A 21,760-nucleotide genomic window follows, 5' to 3' on the forward strand; every position below is an offset into this window, starting at 1 on the left:
CTTTTGCGCAAATCAGGAATAAATATGAAGATAGAAAATCACCCTATCAGATACCTCTACTTAGCCCAAAAAAATAATAGAGTTGTCCTTCCACAATGACTGAGTAAGAAATAGTTGAAACTAACTCGTGAATCCAATTAAACCATCTAATGTCAAATCCAAGTTTTTCCATCATGAGCTATAGAAGCTTTCATTCTACCATATCATAAGTCTTGCTCATGTCTAGTTTGATCGTCATTTTATTACCAAATCCCTTTTTTTTTTATTCTTGAGATAATGCATGCATTCGTGTGCAACTAGGATATTATCAGAAATAAATCTTCTTTAATGAAGGCATTTTGGGTTAAACTGATCACTTTATTCATCATGTTGCATTCTATGCACCAACACTTTAAAAATAATCTTGTAAACAATTGAAAATAAACTAATAGGTCTTATTTATGTCATATTACTCGCACTTGAAATATTTGGAATGAGGTAAATGTGGGTGTTATTAAAACTTCTCAATATTCTACCTCTTGCAAAAAAATTGTGGATAGCTCTGAAAACAACCTTCCAACTAAATTCCAATAGTACTGAAAGAATTTCACAATTATTTTATCATCACCCGGAGCACTCTCTAAGTTGATACTGAAAGTAGCTTTTTTCACTTTTGCCATAGTAATTAGCCGTTGGAGATTTCAATTCATGTTAGCTGTCACTTTCGACTCAGTATGTGAAGAGGTTTTCTAAGTCTCCATGACAAGTGGAGGAGAACAGATCTATAAAGTATGATTTTGCCGCTGCACTAATTTCAGCTCTTGAGCTAGCAACTTCACCGTTCTCCCAAACTATCCTCCAAATCTTGTTTCGGTTTGTTCTCATTTTTAACTTCTGGTCAAAATTTTGGGTGTTTCGGTCCCCTTTTTTGAGCCACCAAATTCTAAATTTTTCTCGTCAACACTTCTCTTTTTGGATGACCGCTTCCTCCAATTTTTCTCCAACTCTTTAATTTCCAACCCTCAACACTCTCAACTTCTCTCAACAATCCTAATTCCTATTGCAATTCTTCTATAACCTTCTTTGAATTATATTTACTAGAGCATTGTCATTAAACCAATTCGTGTCTGCATGTCTTGATTTTCTGGACTAGTATATACATCGTTGATCCACTAAAATTAATGCTCCAAGCTTCTTTAATGACTTCTATGGCTTTTTTGTTCTCACACCATCTTGCTTAGAATTTAAACCTTCTCTTTATAGCTTCCATTTGTGGGGTGTTTTCTAATAAGAAAGGAATAGGACCCGATCCATTTTCCACAAGCCTAATAACCACTAAAGAGGGATATATGGTCAGCCACTTTATATTCACTAGTACAAGATCCAACCTTTCTTGTATTAGATTTACCTTGGCCTCCTATTTGACCCATGGTTTTTAAAATTGGATTAGACCAGTTGGTTGAATCGGTCCGATAAAAAATTGGCATTACAAGTGATTCGGTTTGCTTAATGCGACGTCATTTTGAAAACCGAACCGTTAAAAACCGATCTAACCGAACCGCTGGAAACTAGATTTTTTAAAATGGGTGGGATGGGGTTCGAACCCCTTCCTCAATGAAAAAAGAGCAAGTCACAGCCATCAGGTTATCACAATTTTGGTTAATATGTTTAAAATATGTATTTTAAATTTTAACTTTAAATTTTTTTACTATTTTTTATTTTTTATTTGCATAGGACTGGGTTAACCGGTTCAACCAGTGACTCACCGGTTGAACCAATGACCCAGTAATCTAGTAGTGTGATCGGTTCAATCACCGATTCGGTTCTGACAACTATGTTCGAGATACGTGCGAGCAAGACAATTTTTATATATAACGTTACAATATTTTCGTAAAAAAAATATATATCAACATGGAAAACATTATTTTCTTAAAAACTAACATATTTGAATTAGAACTAAAAAAAGAGTACATACAAAATAATTCGAATTGGATTGATTTAAACTTGAAATAAGGTTTTACGAGAAATAAACAGTTACGTGTAAAAATTTAAAATATTTTTTTTTAGTGACTAAATAGAAAAAAAAGAAAAAAAAGAGACAAAACCAAATTAATTGGCTAGGGTCATATCTAAATCTATTAGATGTTGAAGCTCACTCCATGGTTGGCTCCAATTCGAGTGAATGTCCTCGACAGAAGCAGCTGCTTTAGCCATACAATCTGCAACACTATTTGCAGTCCTCTGAATTAAAAGAATAGAGACTCTCCATCGATGACAAGTGCTAGATAAAGCTAAACCACGACCCAAACGAAACTCTGCCGTAGGAATAGCATTATGAAGACTGAGCCAAATCAAGAACTTGTACTTCTCAGGAATATGCAGTTGCCATACCCATAACCAATTATCATGCTCATTCCAGTCAAACTTTCTTTTGGCTAGCCAACTGTACCCACTCCTAGCTGAGTAAAGTCTAGAAGATGCCACACCCTTGCTGATGATGAACATTGTGCCGGGTCCCCAAAGAAGCCACACTAACCGGTTTTCCAATATTGATGTCCCTGCTTAATTTCACTTTGGATCCAGTTGCATGTGTTGTACGTTGGTGATCAGGCCTTGTCCAAGTATTGGTAGCCTTGTTAGGAGTCTTCTTTACTTTTGGTTGGACTTGATGGGTGCTAAGAGAAGGCTTTTGACCCATTTTATACTTTCCTTTCCTAATCACTTGAGTCCAACCTTCCAAATCCTCATGTTGTGCATGGTCTACATGAACAGCATGCAAATCACTTCCCACGTCCAATAAATCAAAACCTCCCTTAATCCTCCATACCGTTCGGAGTTTATGAGACAATGCAGTGTAGCTATAATGTTTACCTAGCACCTTAATCACTATAGCATCCTTATAAGGTTCTGCCAAGCAATTCTTAGCTTCTTGGGTAAACGTGACACTCGGTGGCAAGAGATCTCCTTGCTTCCTAGAAACTACCGCAATGTTATCTCCCGATAAAGTTTCAACAAGTGAAAAAGTTTTAGCAATCTTGGAACCCACAACTTTGTCCCTGAAAGAAACCTTCAAAGGCTTAGAAACCCCTCCCGAAATATGATCCTCCTTTTCCCCTGATGCAATCCCTCCCCCGCTCTCCCCCTTATCTCTTCCGCCGATATTACCGGCTGCCTCACCGTGTTTCACCCTCAAAGTCTCTTCCCCGCTCACTCCACCGCTCATCTTTGATTTTCAAAATTGTACAGAGTACGGAGTATGTGAGAGAATATTAGGAATTAAAAATGATGTGATCAGAATAAAAAGTTACATGACGAGAAGAAACGAAATTATTTCTCTCCATTTTTTTCTGTTGTACTTATTCTTTCAATTTCACGTTTGTTTTAATATAATATCTGAACACTTACTAAAAAAATTTTCTCATCATGTAACTGAACACGTATAACTTTATTTTTTTAAAATTTAAATCAATTTAATTTAATCTATTTTTTTGTACCTTCTTTGAGTATGAATTCAAATGAATTGAGTTTTAAAAAAATAATGTACTAATTATTTTCGAATCACTAATTTTAAATACGTAGGATAAGATGTAATTTTTAAGAATTGGATTAATCTAAAAAAATTGATATTGTTTTAATCGTAATTTTTTTATAATAATATATGTAGTTTTAAATTTATAAAATATTATAATGTTTATAAATAAAAATTAAGTTTTTTCAGCTGTATCCGATATGTGACTCAAAGTGTATTTAAATACTTTATACTTACATGTTATTTAAATCGATAAATATTATATTTATTTAATTTAAATAAAAGAAATCCTCTGGATGCTCTCTCCGCTCTTTCGTTCCTGTCATAGTTTCATTCGTTCACTCAAAGAAAAGAAAAAGTGAAAACCCTAGCTAGCCTCCACTGCCGCCGAACGGAGTGACCCACTGCCGCCGTCCGTGACTGTCCGAGGAGTCTCTTTTTGTACTGTCGGTGTTATCCAAGTCAAACCCCCTGTTCGCTCTCTTCTTCCTCGCCGGCGCCCATCCTCCATCGTCTTCGTCCTGCTCGTGGTCGTCTTGTTGCCGTCGTCTCATCGCGCTGAACTGCTGTCTGTCGTCTTGCTCTCCGTTGTGCTCAACCCCTCTCGAAGGTCAGTATCACGCGCACTTGTTCTTTGTTTTTTGTTTTATTCTCTATTGTGAAATCATTGAATGATTACAGGGATTTTGTGTTTTGGTTGAAATAATTGATTTGCTCTGGCTTTAGTGTGCTGCTATGTTGTGTTTTTTATTTTTTGTTGAATGATTATTTGATTTCTGGGTTCTGGCTCTGCTGTGCTGTTGCTGCATTGTGTTTTTCTTTTTATTTTCTGTTTTGATTTCTAAAGGAAGAAACAGAAAGATTATTAAATTAGATTTTTCCTCCAAAAAGTTAAATAAAAGTTTTGAACAATAAATAATTAATGATACAGATCCCAAATTTCCAATATGATAATGTGAGGTATCACACTATTACTGTATTAGATAGATAGATTCTAAACTCATTTGATAGCGTCCCCAAAAAAAACTAGTTATATATCCTCCTCAATTTAATTTTAATTTTTCAACAAAATTTGAAATTTGAAATTAAATAAGATGGGATAAAATCTACCCAAAATAAATAAACAGAGATATGCAACAAACAAGACACTATGAGTTTGTTTAGGTATTATTCAATTATTAGAAAAAAAAATTAGTGTGTTTAACAAAATTTTAATAATAAAAGTAAAAATATTAAAAAATAAAAAAATTATTTAAAATGAAAAAAGATTTTTTTTAGTGTGTTTGGCAAATTTCTAGTAGTAAAAGTAAAAGCACTAGAAAAATAAAAAAAAAATATCTTTTTTTGAGAAGTTATAATTTACATCTTTTTTTAAAAGATCTTTTTTCTTAAAAAAAATATTTTTCATGTAATAAATAAACAAAAAAGTACTTTATATTGTTATACCCAAACATAATTGATAAATAAAAATATCTTTTTGCATTAGATATCCAAATATAAAATTACTTTTACTCTTTCATAAGATCTTTTAAAAAAAGATAACTCAAAAAAAATATTTTTTTAGAAACTCACCCAAATAAGCCCTAAATATAAAATATTTTTTTAAAGATTCTTTAAAAAAAAAATTAATATTTTTGAATAGGCTCAAACAAATCCTATATATAGGTAACAAACACAGCTAACTTCAAACAAATCCTGGCTTCTGCAGTTTGCCTCTCATCTGGGAATAACATAGCTTGAGTCTGAGATATGGGTGACGACATTGATGGATGGGCAAACATTCATGATGACATCTTGAAGGAAATTGCAGAGCACTTTTATTCGTACGATGATTTCATCCGACTTCGTTTAGTTTGCAAGCAATGGAGCTTGAAACTTCCAGAGATCTCCAGCGAGATTTTGTGGCTGCTGGTACCTGAAGAATCTTCCAGTACTCATATTTATGAAGACGAGGAGATCTACCATCTCATGAACTTACCTATTGCTGATGAAGTACCGCTTGATATTCAGTCTCTTGATGAAGACGAGATCCACCATCTCAAGCTACCAGAGATGCAGAACAAATTGATCCGTGGTTCTTTTGGTGGATGGTTGATCGTCCTAGATATATACCAATGTTCGATGTATATGTTAAATGCATTTACAAAGGTCCGTTTAGATCTTCCTCCAATATCAACTTTTCCGGATATAGTTGACTACAATCCTAACAATTATGGCTTTGAATATACTGTTTGGAATTGGGATGATGACAATAGGGATGATTACCGGATATCGAGTAGTTTAAAAAATAGAGTCCATGTTTGGAAGGTTATTATAAATTCATGTCCTAGCAATGACAATGAAGATTTTTTGGCAGTGGCCATATATGGACCTCGTTGTACATTAGCCTTTTACAAACCAAATGACAAGAGATGGTTAGATCTTTCTAGAAAATCATCGTTTCATGATGTCATATTTTTTGGAGAGAAGATATATGCAGTAGACGAAGGTGGCCAGCTATACGAATTTGATACAAACACAAAATCAGGGCCTGTAGGTGGTATTCATGAAGCCAAACCTCCCTCTGATGCTGCGCTGGGTCCTTACCAGCTTAAATATTTGGTTGGGTGTGCTAACGGAAGTTTATTGATGTTGGCGAGACATTTTATGCCTGGAAGTCACTGGACTTACAAATTTGATATCTATGAATTAAAGAAGAATGCAAAAGAATGGTCCAGACTAGATAGTTTGAAAAATTACGCACTGATGATTGGACTCAACTCTTCTGTTCAAATGCTGCCTGCAAGTCTTCAAACCAAAGGAAATCAAATCTACTTTACAGATAACCTAATAGAATTGAAATCGCTGGACTGTGCCGAATATCAAGATATTGGCATCTTCAACTTGGACGATGGAAGTTGTCAAACACTATTAGACGAAGAAAAGTTCACGTGTCCTCCCGTCTGGTGTTATTCTAGCTCATTTCTTTAGTGTTTTTATTATTATTTTAAAAGATTATTTGTAGTGTGTTTGTTCTTCCTTATAGTAAAATTTTAATGAAAACATGTTTATCTCCATTTTGTTATTATTCAGTACTGCTATTTAGACTTGTAATTTCTCTCTCTTCACTTTATAGTTTATTTTACGAAAAATATTAAAAGATCAGGTATCGGATTCAATAGTCTTATACCGTTAAATGGTTACATAAACAAAACATGTTTTTTAAGTTTTTTAATAACTGTTAAATAGTTCTTATTTAATTTTAACTACAAATTAATCTTTTATATATTATTTTATTATTCATTTATCATGTTTATTAATAATAAAAAACAAAAATAATAACGAATTAGATCTTCTATTAATCATAATAAATATTTTGGTAATTCTAATCAATTAGAATTTTGTCCTTGATTTGTTACTTCCGTAAACGTTCATGTGGGTTTTTTCCTAATTTAATTGATTGTTTGTGTTATCCAATCAATTTATGTCTTTTCACAATTCAATGTGTTATTCAATCGATTGAATTGTGCACTGTGTTATATATTACGCTATTCTAAATTTTTCTGCTTGTATTAATTAATTATTGTGGTGTTTATTTCAGTAGCGATAAATTTATACGTACCAGTACAATAAAAATATGATCAAATTAAAACATGACATTTGGATTATGTTTTCCACGTTAATAATTAATTTTTTTTTAAATACATATCATATCTCCAAAGATTTAGCATCAAATGAACTGATTCTGATTCTGTTTTTCCAAGTGTTAAAACATAAAACTGCCTTACTGCCTTAATATGTTCAATTTTGAGGGATTGAGTCCTGATGAATTGTTTAGTTTTGGAAATGTTTTTATTATTGGTATCTTTTGATTTTTTTAGTATTACATAGCGCAAGTGACACAGTTATCTTTGTTGCTATAAACCACTAGGATTGATTCCTTGCTCAATTTTTTTTTACCTCTGCTGCCGATGGTGCTAAATCTTTAATTGATGCAAGTGATAGACTTGTATTATATATTGAAATTGCTCGTTTATATGGTAATTTTGGGTACCAGTGAAAAGCTGCTTTCTTTTCTAGGAAAGTTGCTCAGTTATATCTTCAGCAAGAAAATCGACTGGCTGCAATTAGTGCTATGCAAGTTTTGGCAATGACAACAAAAGCTTATCATGTTCAAAGTAGACCCTCAATACCAGATCATTCTCAGAAAAAATGTGAGTTTACAACACTGAGCTATATATCTAGTGTCAGAGGTTTTGTATCTATACTTTTCCTTCCTGATTATTTAAATACACAATTGTTAATGTCATGTCATGCAGTGCCTTAATACGAAGAAATTTTCTGCCTTGAAGTTTCAAGCACAGCCTAAAGAGGTCAGTTTAGGATTGTCACAATACACATATTTCATAACAATTTGATCACTGGTGAAAACTCATAGCAAATAATTCTTTCCAATGTGCTTATTTGTGAAGGAAAATAATTCTTTCCTGTTAATTTTACTTCTTGTCCTTAGTATACTATGCTATCATTTAGGCTGTGCTTAAGAGGTTGATGACTGATGTACCTTCATGTAAGATAGGTTTATTTGATAATCCTCATTTTATTGTCTTTTCAGAATGCAATGAAAAACAGCTCTCTTCAGATTGCTGTTCATGAACAAGAGAAGGCTAATAAAAATCTTTTGAGACTGGCTGCAAATCAGGAGGTTTGCATAACCTGTTTTAAGGCTTTGTTTATACTTTATATTGCAAAAAGGTGTAATTGTTAATGCTATTTGACTATTTGTTTATCCAGCGACAAAAAGAAGAACTCCATGCTAAAATTATCCAGCTTGAAAACAATTGGATATGAAACAAAAATTGGAGTTGGAGATTCACCAACTAAAAGGAAAATTAAATGTCATGAAGCACATGGAAGATGATGGAGATTCTAAAGTTTTGAATGTGATGGATATTTTATATAACAAATTAAGAGATAAGGAACAGTCACTTCGAGAGATAGGGACATTGAACCAAGCACTAATTGTTAAAGAGCGTAAGAGCAACGATGAGCTGCAGGATGCTCGAAAAGTATTGATTAGTGTAAGTTTTTTGTTTTCCCTGATAAGCGCATATTGAAAAGTATTCCAAAGTGCATTTTTTTTTTGAACTACACTGTAAGCGCCTCTGTTCAATCAGGTCCTGTTTTTTTTAATACTTTGATATCTGATTTCTTGGCTATCATTGGAATATGACCCGGTCATTTTATAAACACAGGTTTTGCTTGTTGTCAGCTCAATAAATTCTTATATGAATCAGATAAGATATTAACTGATTGATGAAACTATCCTGTATGAACCACAATGAAAGAAATAAAAATTTCTTTGGAGATGAAATATACTTTGTTTTAAATTAAGGTTTCTTTTATAGTGCATTCTTTCTCTCTTTTTTTTTTTGCCAAAAGTTTAATTTATTCAGTTAGAAATCAAGGTAACAAAGTAACTCCATTAAAGTCAAAACTTATTTATTTGATATCTAATTAAAATGTCGCCCAATTGATTATTTCTAATTCATAGGTCTCTAAAACTGTACCTATAGAAGAGACCAGCAATGCTGGCTTGTAATGGTGCAACAGTCATATTGTGACGATATTCAGTTCTCGTCTGTTACCTGACTTGTGGCTCATGGATTTTTATGCTCTGAACATTGAAACTTCCTTTCCTTTCTCCATGGTTTCTTATATTTTAAATGTTTCAGGGAGTTAAAGACGTGTACTCGTGGCAATATTGGTGTGAGGAGAATGGGGGAACTTGATATTAGACCGTTCGTTGAATTTATGAGGGAAAGGATATAATGATGAGGAAGAAGAAGAGAGAGCTTTAGAACTGTGTTCATTGTGGGAAGAGTATCTTAAGGACCCAGACTGGCATCCCTTTAAAATCAGCACAACTGATGGGAAACATCAGGTGCGCCTTTGCTAATCTTATAGATCTATTGAAATATTTTTTTTCTTGATATCGCTCTTCAGTCTTAATAGAATATTTTATCTTTCTTTTACAGTTTTGCTAAAGGGAATTTGTTAAGGTGTTTAATGTAAAAATAACTTATTATAAAAACTAAAACTTTGTAGTTTCCAATGCTTTTATAGTGTATTTATTGAAGAACTTTTTTTAAAGATTTATACTCTATGTAGCCCAATAGCCTTCGTTTATTAGCATTCCATTTATCCCATTATTTTATTGATGGATGAAGATAATAAATATCCATGATAGCTGCTTTGCTTGAAACAGCAGATGAAGAAGAAGCTTTGATTCATGTACCATAAGGGTTGTTTGTGAATTGCGTTTGGAAGAGAAGGGAGGGGACGGGAAAGCTTGTAGTGTAAATTTTACACCCTTCAAAACCCTTCCTTCCCCATAGCCATCCAACCTCTAGGTTTATCTTTCCCCTTTAAATTTGGCATGTGCTGCTATGCTTTATCTTTTCCCATTATATTGCACTGCTTCTAATTGTTAAAATTTTTATTTAGTACAAGATATTAGACTGCATAAGTTTACAATTTGAAAATTAAAATCTTGACATGAATAAATGAAAATCTTGGTGAAATATGCATTGGAACCTGAAGTTGTGTACTTAATTGACAATTCAGTGTCATATCTATCTTGGCAGTGCAATAGGTCTGTGCCATTAGAGACTTTCGCCAAGTATTCCAAAGCATGATAGCACCCGTACCTCACAGCTATATGAAATACTGTTTCTTCTTCTGTGGTGAGATAGTGAAATGATGCAGAATCAAACACAATCCATGAAGGTAAGTTGTAAAACATAAAGTAACATTCAGAATTGCTATAGAAAACTATGATTCCAACCTGTGTGTCCTCTTGATGCTGCTATAAGGATACAAGTTTAATTGAATTCTGCAATGCTTCGCTCCGCGATCTCAGGTAGATTCAGGAGGAGGTTAACCATGTCAAGATGGCCATGACTGCATGCTAGAAACAAAGGACTTTTGCAAGAAGCATAAAGCTTATAAGCAGCATTAGGATTGGCATCAAGCAGCAACATTAAGACCTTAGCATTCTCTTGGCGGCACGCCTCATGAATCGGAGTCTCATGTTTCTTATTCTCAACACAAACCATGTCAGGACACATGCTGATAATTTCAGACACCATTTCAGTGCAACCATACTTGGAAGCAATGTGCAATGGAGTGCTGTAGGAATCAGCTGTTTTTTGATTCAGGATTCCTTCATTCTCCTTAAGGAGGCTTGAAAATGTTGCTATATCACTTTTTCTAATTGCATCAAACAGATTTGGATCCATATTCATGGGCTTGAAACAATACAACTCCTGAAAGTAAGAGAGTGAATAGAGCAAAGTTCTGTGCCCCCTTTATATAATGTTTAGTGGTTAATCAGTTATACTGAGTGAAGTTGCAAAAAATGTTTGGAAACTTACTGTACAGAAAATGAATACGTTGGTTATAGACTTTTAAAAGCCTCAAACATGTTCAAGGAAAATTCTTGTGGAGTTGTCTCTCAAATTGTCAAATTTATTCAGCAAAAGAAACTTCTTGGTATGACTTTGAATGTGAAAGTAAAACTTCACCTTCTTTCTATTCATTTATCAAGTATTATAAGATTGAGCATATTTTATTAACTCTCATATCATTCAATGTTAATATCGAACTTTAGTCCTAACTGAAACCTCAAAAACTAAATCGATACGCATATAATTGTTGGAATTATTGTCAGAGGCGCTTTGATCATTTAGCAGTTGACCTGAGACTTAGCATAATGGCCGAACAAACAATAATACATTTCAAAATTTGTCATCCAATTTCTCCGGATACAAGTTGACTCCGAATCAATACACTTAAACTAAGATTTTGTATTTTATTTATAATTCGTAAGCATCTTAGTCTTTGCTACTTTTCCTTCTCAGCACCTAAACCATATGTAATCTATGGAATCTTCAGTGCAATTTACTCACACTTTATTGTGCAGTTTCTGATAGGACTTAATAACAGCATGATTCTTTGGGCTTACCAGTTCCAAAGGTTCATAAATTATAATTTGAAGACAACATAATAATCCAACACTATTATGTAACAATGCTCTAAACACAAGAAATGAGTTTTGTAGTCTTCGTTCACTGATAGTAGTTATTTATACTTTTTCGGCACATGAATAGTAGAGAATACAACTCACCAAGACGACGTTTGCTAGCCATAGTGGATATTTGACTTTTCTTATGAATCCTGCCTCTAGCAGTGCTTGCACCTGTTCTTCCACTGCTTGAGATCGTTCTGGCCCGAGTTTTCTTCATCTTTGTTGTATCGGCCGGGATCCCAGATAGACTGCCAATTTGTGGCTCATCAATTCGGGATCTATGCCTGGCATATCGGCAGCTTTCCATACGAAGAGGTCAACATTGTCTCGTAGAAACTGTATGAGTGATTTTTTGGCGTCTCTTTTCAGGATTGTGCCGATATTAGTTGTCTTATCCGAGGTATCTCCGATCTGAACTTTCTCTACTTCACCTTCGGGCTGTGGACAGAGTTCTTCTCGCCTCTGAACTCCGCCAAGTTTGATTGTATGGAACTCTTCGCCTCTGAGGTTTAGACTTTCGTTATAACAATGACGCGCCATTTTTTGATCTGCTTTTATTGTAGCTATCCCTTCTGTAGTTGGAAATTTCATACATAGGTGTAGAGTCGAAACTATTGCTCCGGGTTGGTTTAACGTCGTCTGACCTATTAAGGCGTTGTAGGCTGATCTTACGTCGACCACGATGTAGTCTATCTTGAGTGTTCTGGATTGGTTTTCCTTTCCGAAGGTTGTATGTAGTGATATGTATCCCAGTGGTTGTACTGGAGTATCCCCAAGTCCGAACAGGTTGTTCGGGTATGCTCTTAGCTCTTTTTCTTCTAAGCCGAGCTTATCGAAGGCAGTTTTGAATAAGATGTCGGCAGAGCTTCCTTGGTCAATTAATGTACGGTGGAGATTGGCATTTGCCAATATGATGGTGATGACCATGGGGTCGTCGTGTCCCGAGATGATTCCGGATGCGTCTTCCTTGGTAAACGTGATTGCTGGGATGTCTGGTGCCTCCTTCTTTCCTTCGACATGGTACACTTCTTGGAGGTGTCGTTTGCGGGATGATTTGGAGATTCCTCCTCCTGCGAATCCGCCGTGTATCATGTGGACGTGTCTTTCTGGTGTGCGAGATGATCACTCAGATCGTCCTACATCTTCATCCCTTCTTCTTTTTCTTGGCTCTTCATCCCGGTTGGCCAAAAACCGATCTAGCTTTCCTTCTCTTACTAGTTTTTCTATGACGTTTTTCAAGTCAAAGCATTCATTGGTGGAGTGTCCTCGGACTCGATGATATTCGCAGTACTCGCTCCGATTTCCTCCTCCCCTTTTGCCTTTGAGTGGTCGAGTTGGGGGTATTTTCTCCGTATGACAGACTTCTTTGTAAACTTCTACCAAGGATACCCTAAGGGGGGTGTAGTTATGATATTTTTTTATTTTCTCCCCGGAGCGATCTTCCTTTTTCTTGGATTCTTTATCTTTATCTCGGTGGGTGGGACCGATCCTTGAGGCTTCCCCTAGTCGAGAATTCTCTTCCATGTTGATGTACTTCTGCGCTCGTTCTTATACTTCGTCCAGGGATGCAGGGTACTTCTTTGATATAGATTGGCTAAAAGGTCCTTCTCGTAGGCCATTTATGAGGCCCATAATGGCAGCTTCTGTTGGTAGACATTGTATGTCCATACATGTTTTGTTGAATCTTTCCATGTAGTTACGAAGACTCTCCCGATCTCCTTGCTTGATTCCTAGTAGGCTGGGGGCGTGTTTAGCTTTATCCTTTTGTATGGAAAATCTGGCCAGGAACTTTTTGGCCAGGTCGTCGAAGCTTGAGATGGACTTTGGAGGTAGGCTGTCGAACCATCTGATGGCTATCTTGGTAAGAGTTGTTGGAAAAGCTTTGCAGCGTACTGCATCCGAGGCGTCAGTGAGGTACATTCTGGTTCTGAAATTGCTAAGGTGATGATTGGGATCTTTAAGTTCCATCGTACAAAGTCATATCCGGGAGTTTGAAGTCCTTTGAAATTTTGGTCTTCATGATTTCTCTGGTGAATGGATCTTGACCCTGGCGGGAGCTATCCTCTGGAGTGGATCGAGTAGCTTTGGTTTTGAGATCGGCTTCGAGTTTTAGAAGCTTATCTTCTAATTCCCGGCGTCGCCTTATTTCCCGTTGTAGATCCTCCTCCTTTTCGCGCTGATGTTGGGCTTCTTTCATGAGTTTCTTTAATCGATCTTGAAGTGTTTCTATTATTCCTGGGTTTGATGAATTTTTGTCCCCGTTGGACGCCAGAGTATCTTTGAGTGTAGCATCCGTATTCTTGTGCGGCGTTCTATCTTCTAGATCTGAATCGTGGTCGTTGTCATGGTTGTCCGCCATGGTGGTGGGATGACTTCCAGGTTCTCCGGCAACAGCGCCAATGTTCCAAGGGTTACCTGAAACTGGAGGTCGATCTCGGATGAGATCTTCTACTCTGGTCGGAGCCGAACTATCCAGCAGGTGTGTAGCGGCCGGAGCTGGAGTGGCCGACTTGTTGGACTGGCTGCACTGCTGATCCTTTGTCACCGGAGGGTGGGGGTACCTACAAGGGACTCCGATGCTTAAGTTAGCAAGGGTATTAAGCAAGTATTTTGTAGAATCAGAGTATGAGTTATACCTGGGTGCTCCAGTGTATTTATGATGGTGAGATGTGACCTTCTGCGGATAAGATAAGTTAGTTATCTTATCTTATCTTATCTTTTGTTGAGGTCAGCTTATCTTCCATGGAACCGCCCTTGTCTCTATCGGTTTGGGCTGCCTTTCGGATCTGGGTCGTATACCTTGAGTTGGGCCCTTCTTTGGGCTTTTCTGTCGCTTTGGCCGACTTCTTTTATAAAGAAGTCGGTCCGCTTGACCCTAAGAGGTCGGTAGCTTCGTCCCGGCTCGGATAGCTCGACCCAAAGTATGAACAGATGCCTTGAGAGGTTTGTCGCGAGAGATGACAGACTGAGCTGGTCGTTTCAACAAAGAGATATGGCTGAAACACTGCGGTAGCGGTCGGCAGTTTGGTCATATGACAACAAATCTATCGGAGTGCATTAATGCATTTCTCAAGGGTACACAGTACTTGCTGATTTCTGCCATCATGCGCATCACGTACGAGAGATTGCAGAAGTTGTTCGTGACAAAGAGCAGGGAAGCGCAGCCACAACCGGCTGCTGGAAATTGCTTCTCCCAGATGCTGATGGCAGCCATTGAGAAGAACAGAGAAGCATCCCGAAGATACATGTTACTTATTATGATTGACGAGCTTCCATGTTTGTTGTGGAGGAGTTAGAGCCGTTCGAGGGTTAGTCGCAAGGTTCCTTCAAAGTTCAGATAGCAGCGGGTACGTGTGACTGTGGTCTCTTACAGTCTCTCCATTACCCATGCCGACATGCGCTTGTCGGGTGTACCGCCTCAAGCATCGAGTGGGTTCTGTATGTTCATTCGATTTGTAGATAGGAGGCTGTGTTCAAGGTATACGAGACGGAGTTTTCACCGATACTCGACGAGTCCCTGTGGTCGGAGTGGTATAAAACTTTGCTTTGTCCTAACCCACTCATGCGCAGGAAGACTACTGAGAAACCTATCTCTACCAAGTTCTGGAATGACATGGATGATGTCGAGCGACAGGAGAAGAGATGTGGTATATGCAGGCAAGTCGGTCATACTAGGAGGGATTGTCCTAACCAACCCACGGACGATGCTTAGAGGTGATAGTTGTTTACTGGGATCAATGTTACCTAGTTGTTTCGAGTTATTCTAGTTGTATTCAATGCTTATCAGTGTCATAGTGGTTTATCTAATATATATAAAATCATTAATGGATTTGGAAATCATGAGCATGTTCGTACGAATGAATTATACATCTTTTGCATCGCACCGTTAAAAGTTCTAACAGATTTTTTCATAATACCAAACACAAAAAAAAATCACATAAAAGGACTATGCATTAACAAATTATATAAGCATCACTTATACAATACATCTGTCACGACCCAAAATTAACCATGACCGGCACTAAGAAAAATAGTCCCTTAGCAAACCTAACCGACTTAAATATTAAATTGAATAAGAAAGTTACAAATATTTTACAAGTTCTAAAATAGTTAGTTATACATTTTTAACAAAAAAAAAAGAAAATAATTACGAATGGTTGGATCTTGCTTGTGACATATGGAGCATATACATCTAGGAACTCGACAAAGAATAGGTACTCATTGCAAATCGTTACTCTTGAATAGAAAATCTCACATAGTCAAGTATTTGTTCTTGAAAAATATTTTTAGAAAAACGGGATGAGTTTTGTAACTCAGTGACTAGACAATACATCTATAATCGACATGAGACCATATAAACATTATTATCAAGCAATTTTAATTAGAAAATAATAGTTGATAATAATAAGTGAATTAATAAGGGAGTTCTCATACAGAAATCAATTCAAAAGTCTACAGTTGGGCGGCTCCATCTCTATGGGTAGCCCTTTCCTCTAGTGTGTCCGTACGGAATAACAGATCCAACGTATGGCCTACACGTTAGGCTAGCAACGCCCCTGCTAGCTGAGGTCTGAGCTAGATGCATCTAGGTTAACGTCATAACCGCCGTTAACTACGGTTTTCTAATACGAGCCACCCAAACTAATTCAAAACATATAATCTCAAAAATAACAAATCCTTGATCTTTCAAATATATAAGTTATCGAATCAAATCAAATAAGATAATACTTTCTCATCAGAAATCTTTTCCAATCATACTTTTTCAATCATAAGAAATTTCAAACATATTTCACCATCTTTAAAGTAAGTGACTACCAACAAATACTTCAATGCTTCAAAAAAAAAAATATTCAAGAACATTTTGGAATAATACAAAACTTCATAAAAAATATATATAGTCTCATGTATAGTTCCAAAAGTATAAACTTCATAAAAACGAATTATTTAATTCTAATAAATCAATTATTCTAATCAATTTAAAATCATTCAAGGTGAATATCGTGAGTATAATTCAAAAATCATAATTGATATATATCAAAATAATTATAGATGCCCAATCAAACAATTATAAATGTAAAGCCTACTCACAACTTGGTCCTAAAGAACCGAAGAGACCGAATCCGAAGTATAACTGAAATCTGGTGTTCGGAGGGGTTGAAGGAAACACCAAACAAAGGAGATAACAATGATGATGGAAGGCGACGACAGCAGCTTCCACATTAGCATTAAGACCATGGACATCTTCGGTGGCAACATCGACATCAATTCGACACTCACCCACCCGACAATCAACAATGGCATAAGCAAGGAAAAACAAAGAGGGCATTAACAGCTTTTCGGCGCACTAAACGAGATCAAAACAGCAGCAGTGGCCCCTTTGAGTTCAATGACAACAACTGCAACTCCAATGACTCTAACAACAGCAACAACATCAGATCTGGTAGCTCATGTTGGAGGTAGAATATCGACTACGGCGTTGCAAAAAAGAAAATCCAGCACAAGATTCAGCACCTTCAACGGCGGGAACGGCTCCATACAACACCAACGGCAGCGAGAAGGTTTCCTCCTCCCTCGTATTCTTCTGCCTAGCACCCATTCTCTCCTTTTCTCCGGTGGCTGTAGTGGCTACTGCAACAATAATGTCAGCGGCAGTGGCCTCCATCATCGCCGTCGTCGACTCCTTCCTTTCTCTTCTTATCAATTTGTTGGTTTCTGTCTCTCTCTTCCTTACTTCAATTTTGTTTTCTTTCTTTCTTTTTTTCTTTCTTTCTTTCTTTCTTTCTTTCTTTCTTTCTTTTGTGGGTTACTGAAGTTCTGTGAGGGAGGGTGAAAGTGTGTGACAGGTGAGAGAGTGTTTTGAATTAGAATTAGGGTTAGGTTTGGGAAAAAGAATAAGGGTAGTGTAGGAATTTTGATAAAATTAGAGGGTAGGGTAGTAATAAAAGAAATCAAATGTAAAATATTTTAGAAAAAGCTTGGGACATTACAACATCATTCATAGTCTAGTACATAAAGTTAATAACAAGATACTCTACATAATAAACTATAAGACATCATCGGTAGTGGGGATCCTGGTAGTGGAGCCAATGCCCAGTCCCACATGGGGGAGGCTGTGTCTGGCATTGAGGTCTGTTGGGTCGAGGGTCTGCATGAGGGCGGGATGCCCCATCTTCGTCTTATTCGATAATATGGTCAGAAAGAGGTAGAAGAGAGGAAAAAGTAGTCAAAAGGTTTGAACTAGGGCCCAGAACCTCACTGTAAACGACATCTATTTATAGGTGTCTCCAACCTTGTCTCGTTTATAGTATAAATGAGATAAGGCTGGATACATCTTGTTTACTGTAAACGAGATAAGGTATGTGTGTCTGTATATCTCGTTTAAACGAGATAAGGTTGGGAGACAGATTTTGAAAATAATTTTTATAATTATTTATTTCAATAATTAAAATATTTATTTAATTTATTTAAATAAAAAAAATCCACAAATACATAAGGAGGAAGATATTTTATTTTTCTACAATCTAGCCTCACACACCTTCAAATGATGATTATGTCCCCTCACTTTGAACTAAGATTAGAAAGAAAATATTATTCCCATCTTAGTCAAATCAAGACCTAAGCTCAAAATATATCATTATCACGACTTAAGCTGAAGTAACTAGAGAATTATTTGAAAACGTTGAAAATATACAGTGATTTTCATGCCATTTTCTACTAGTGGTTGCTGCTGCTTAGCTGGTAGGCGAAATTTGTGATCTCTAACAATGGCGCTCAACTTGGTATACGCGTTCATAATATCAGCACTTTCTTCACAACTTCGCACAACTAACCAGCAAGTGCACTGGGTCGTCCAAGTAATACCTTACGTGAGTAAGGGTCGATCCCACGGAGATTGTTGGTATGAAGCAAGCTATGGTCATCTTGTAGATCTCAGTTAGGTAGATTCAAATTGATTATGGAGTTTTGATAATTAAAATATAAATAAAACACAAAGTAAAGATAGAGATACTTATGTAAATTAATGGTGGAAATTTCAGATAAGTGTATGGAGATGCTTTGTTCCTTTCGAATCTCTGCTTTCCTACTGCCTTCATCCAATCCTTCTTACTTCCTTCCATGGCAAGCTGTATGTTGGGTTTCACCGGTGTCAATGGCTACCTCCCGTCCTCTCAGTGAAAATGGTCCAACTACGGGTTACGTAGGGCTAATCATCTGTCGGTTCTCGATCATGTAGGAATAGGATTTACTATCCTTTTGCATCTGTCACTACGTCCTACAGTCACGAGTTTGAAGCTCGTCACAGTCATTCCATCCCAGATCCTACTTGAAATACCACAGACAAGGTTTAGACTTTCTGGATCTCAAGAATGCTGCCAATGGATTCTAGCTTATACCACGAAGACTCTGATCTCAAGGAATTGAAGGCTCTGTTGTCAGGAGAGGCAATCAATACGCATGAGCCAAGAATCCAAGAGATACACACTCAATCTAAGGTAGAATGGAAGTGGTTGTCAGGTACGCGCTCATAGGTGAGAATGGTGATGAGTATCACGGATCATCACATTCATCAGGCTGAAGTGCGAGTGAATATCTTAGAACAAGAATAAGCTTGAATTGAATAGAAAATAGTAGTAATTGCATTAATACTCGAGGAACAGCAGAGCTCCACACCTTAATCTATGGTGTGTAGAAACTCCACCGTTGAAAATACATAAGAACAAGGTCCAGGCATGGCCGAATGTCCAGCCTCCCTAAAATGGCATATGAATTCGAAAGTAGGGAAAAAAGACCTAGGTCTAAGGACTAAACGCCCAAAGATCGATCTGAATACAATAGTAAAAAGGTCCTATTTATAATGAAACTAGCTACTAGGGTTTACAGAAATAAGTGAATGATGCAGAAATCCACTTCTGGGCCCAATTGGTATGTGCTTGGGCTGAACATTGAGCTTTACACATGTAGAAGCTTCTCTTGGAGTTAAACGCCAGCTTTTATGCCAGTTTGTGCGTTTAACTCTGGTTTGTAACGTGTTTCTGGCGTTTAACTTCAGAATAGGACAGAGAATGGGCGTTTAAATGTCAGTTTGCGTCATCAAAACTCGAGCAAAGTATGAACTATTATATATTGCTGGAAAGCTCTGGATGTCTACTTTCCAATGCAATTGAGAGCACTCCATTTGGAGTTCTGTAGCTCCAGAAAATACACTTTGAGTGCAGGGAGGTCAGAATCCAACAGCATCAGCAGTCCTTTTTTAGCCTCTGAATCAGATTTTTGCTCAGATCCCTCAATTTCAGCCAGAAAATACCTGAAATCACAGAAAAATATACAAACTCATAGTAAATTCCAGAAATATGAATTTTGCATAAAAACTAATAAAAACATCCCAAAAAGTAGCTAGATCCTACTAAAAACTACCTAAAAACAATGCCAAAAAGCGTATAAATTATCCGCTCATCATTAGCCTTCTATTTCTCTTTTGAATAAGTATCCACTAATCTTGCTGAAGTATGGCTTTGTGGAGTAAAATTTTGCTCAAAAGAATCCATGGCAATGTAGTGTTCCTTCTGTCAAGCAATGGTGCTAAAATACGTCAACTAGTTTTTGTTTGAGTGTCTTGAGTCTTGAGTAGTTGTTAGTTTTTCGGCTAAATGGTCAAATTAATTTTCTAAAATCACTTATTTTTTAAATTATTCATTGAAAGATCTCTTAACAAGAATAAAAATAAAAAATCAAACAAAGAATAAGAAAAAACACATAATGCTGCAAATTTATTTGGAAGAGGATGATCTTACATTCATTTAACTAAAAGAAAGAAAAAAATGCAGCATTAGAAGAAACATTTTTCTATATTTGCAGCAAATTTGGGTGTAACACGAAGATATTTGGGTATATTTTAAGAATTTTAGGTGTATTTTTATTCTGATAAGTTCTGTATAATTCAAAACTCTTTCTCTTCTTCCTCCTCATCTTCTGCTGCTTCTTCTTTTTTTTTCCATCATAATCACCATATTTTTCTTCTTTTTTTATTATTCGTCTTTTCCTTTTTGTTTTGCCTTCTCAAGTTTCTTCTTGTTTTACTCTCTTAACAAGAATAAAAACAAAAAAATCAAACAAAGAAGAATAATAAACACCTTCAAAATTATTTGAAAGATGATGAACTTACATTCATTTAACTAAAAGAAAGAAAGAAATAAGAAAAAAAGAAGAAAAAATGCAGCATTAGAGGAAATATTTTTCTGTATTTGCAGCAAATTTGGGTGTAACATGAAGATATTTGAGTGTATTTTTAAGAATTTTAGGTGTAGTTTTATTCTGATAAGTTCTGCATAATTCAAAACTCTTTCTCTTCCTCCTTCTCATCTTCTGCGGCTTCTTCTTCTTCATCTTCTTATTTCATATTCTCGTAATTCTTCTTGGGAGAAAAAAATCAAACAAAAAAGAAAAAATACATAATGTTGCAAAATTGATAGAAAGAGAAGTAGGGACAAAAAAACAGCAACAACAATAGTAGTAAAAAAATGATGATGAAGATGAAACACATGAAGAAAAAAGGAGGAGAAACGCAGAGAAAAAGGAGAAGAAGAAGGAAGAGGAGGAGGAGGAACGCGAAGCGCGCTATGGAAACCATTGAGTAGCACGCGTGTTGACAGCTCGTATGGGTGAGCGTCCTTTTTGTTGGGTTTGACTCAACTTGTATGACTTGTAAACCAAAATGACTTGTATGTGTAGCACTTCTTTTCAAAATATTCAAATCTCATGTCATAAACACATCTAAAATTAAATAAATATAAACACATCCAAAATGATGTAATGACACATCTAAATAATTGGCATTGTGGTTCTCTAAATTACATATTGGACACACAAAAAATTAGACTCAAACACACATTTAAAATTATAAGAATGCACTCTAAATATTGTATTAACACATCTAAAATTCATGTAAAAAAAACTTATATATGAACATGGAAACATAACAATATAAACACATCCAAAATTAAATATTGACACATCTAAATTATGTTAACATCACAACTTTCAAATTAAATATATGAATGCAAAAAAGAAAAATTATAATCACAAACACATTTAAAAAAAGAAAAAACACAGACACTTACAATATTATGCATAAATTAAAAAAATAGAATCTTTTATTAAACGAAAAAAAGGTAACATATCTTTGT

At 35.9% G+C, this 21,760-nt stretch overlaps 1 protein-coding gene across 3 annotated transcripts; it reads left to right on the plus strand.

Moving 5' to 3' along the window:
- On the plus strand, window positions 3,777-11,081 carry LOC107609261 (probable F-box protein At4g22165). 3 transcript variants are annotated; one of them, XR_001613107.2, is made up of 5 exons: window positions 3,777-4,118; window positions 9,223-9,431; window positions 9,756-9,900; window positions 10,135-10,276; window positions 10,414-11,081. XR_001613107.2 is itself a non-coding variant. In XM_016311150.2 (2 exons), exon 2 carries the CDS (start codon window positions 5,258-5,260, stop codon window positions 6,476-6,478), a length of 1,221 nt encoding a protein of 406 aa, XP_016166636.1. In that variant the 5' UTR covers window positions 3,777-4,118; window positions 5,217-5,257; the 3' UTR covers window positions 6,479-6,599. The 3 variants fall into 3 exon arrangements, 1 of the variants encoding a protein (XP_016166636.1); XR_002350939.1 differs by lacking the exon at window positions 9,756-9,900; XM_016311150.2 differs by lacking the exons at window positions 9,223-9,431; window positions 9,756-9,900; window positions 10,135-10,276; window positions 10,414-11,081 and adding an exon at window positions 5,217-6,599.

The sequence above is a fragment of the Arachis ipaensis genome, chromosome B07 (assembly GCF_000816755.2).
Source record: "Arachis ipaensis cultivar K30076 chromosome B07, Araip1.1, whole genome shotgun sequence".
Taxonomy (NCBI): Eukaryota; Viridiplantae; Streptophyta; class Magnoliopsida; order Fabales; family Fabaceae; genus Arachis; species Arachis ipaensis.

Excerpts from the sequence above, each read along its gene's own strand:
- LOC107609261 (XM_016311150.2), top strand. The coding sequence starts at position 5,258 with ATGGGTGACGACATTGATGGATGGGCAAACATTCATGATGACATCTTG.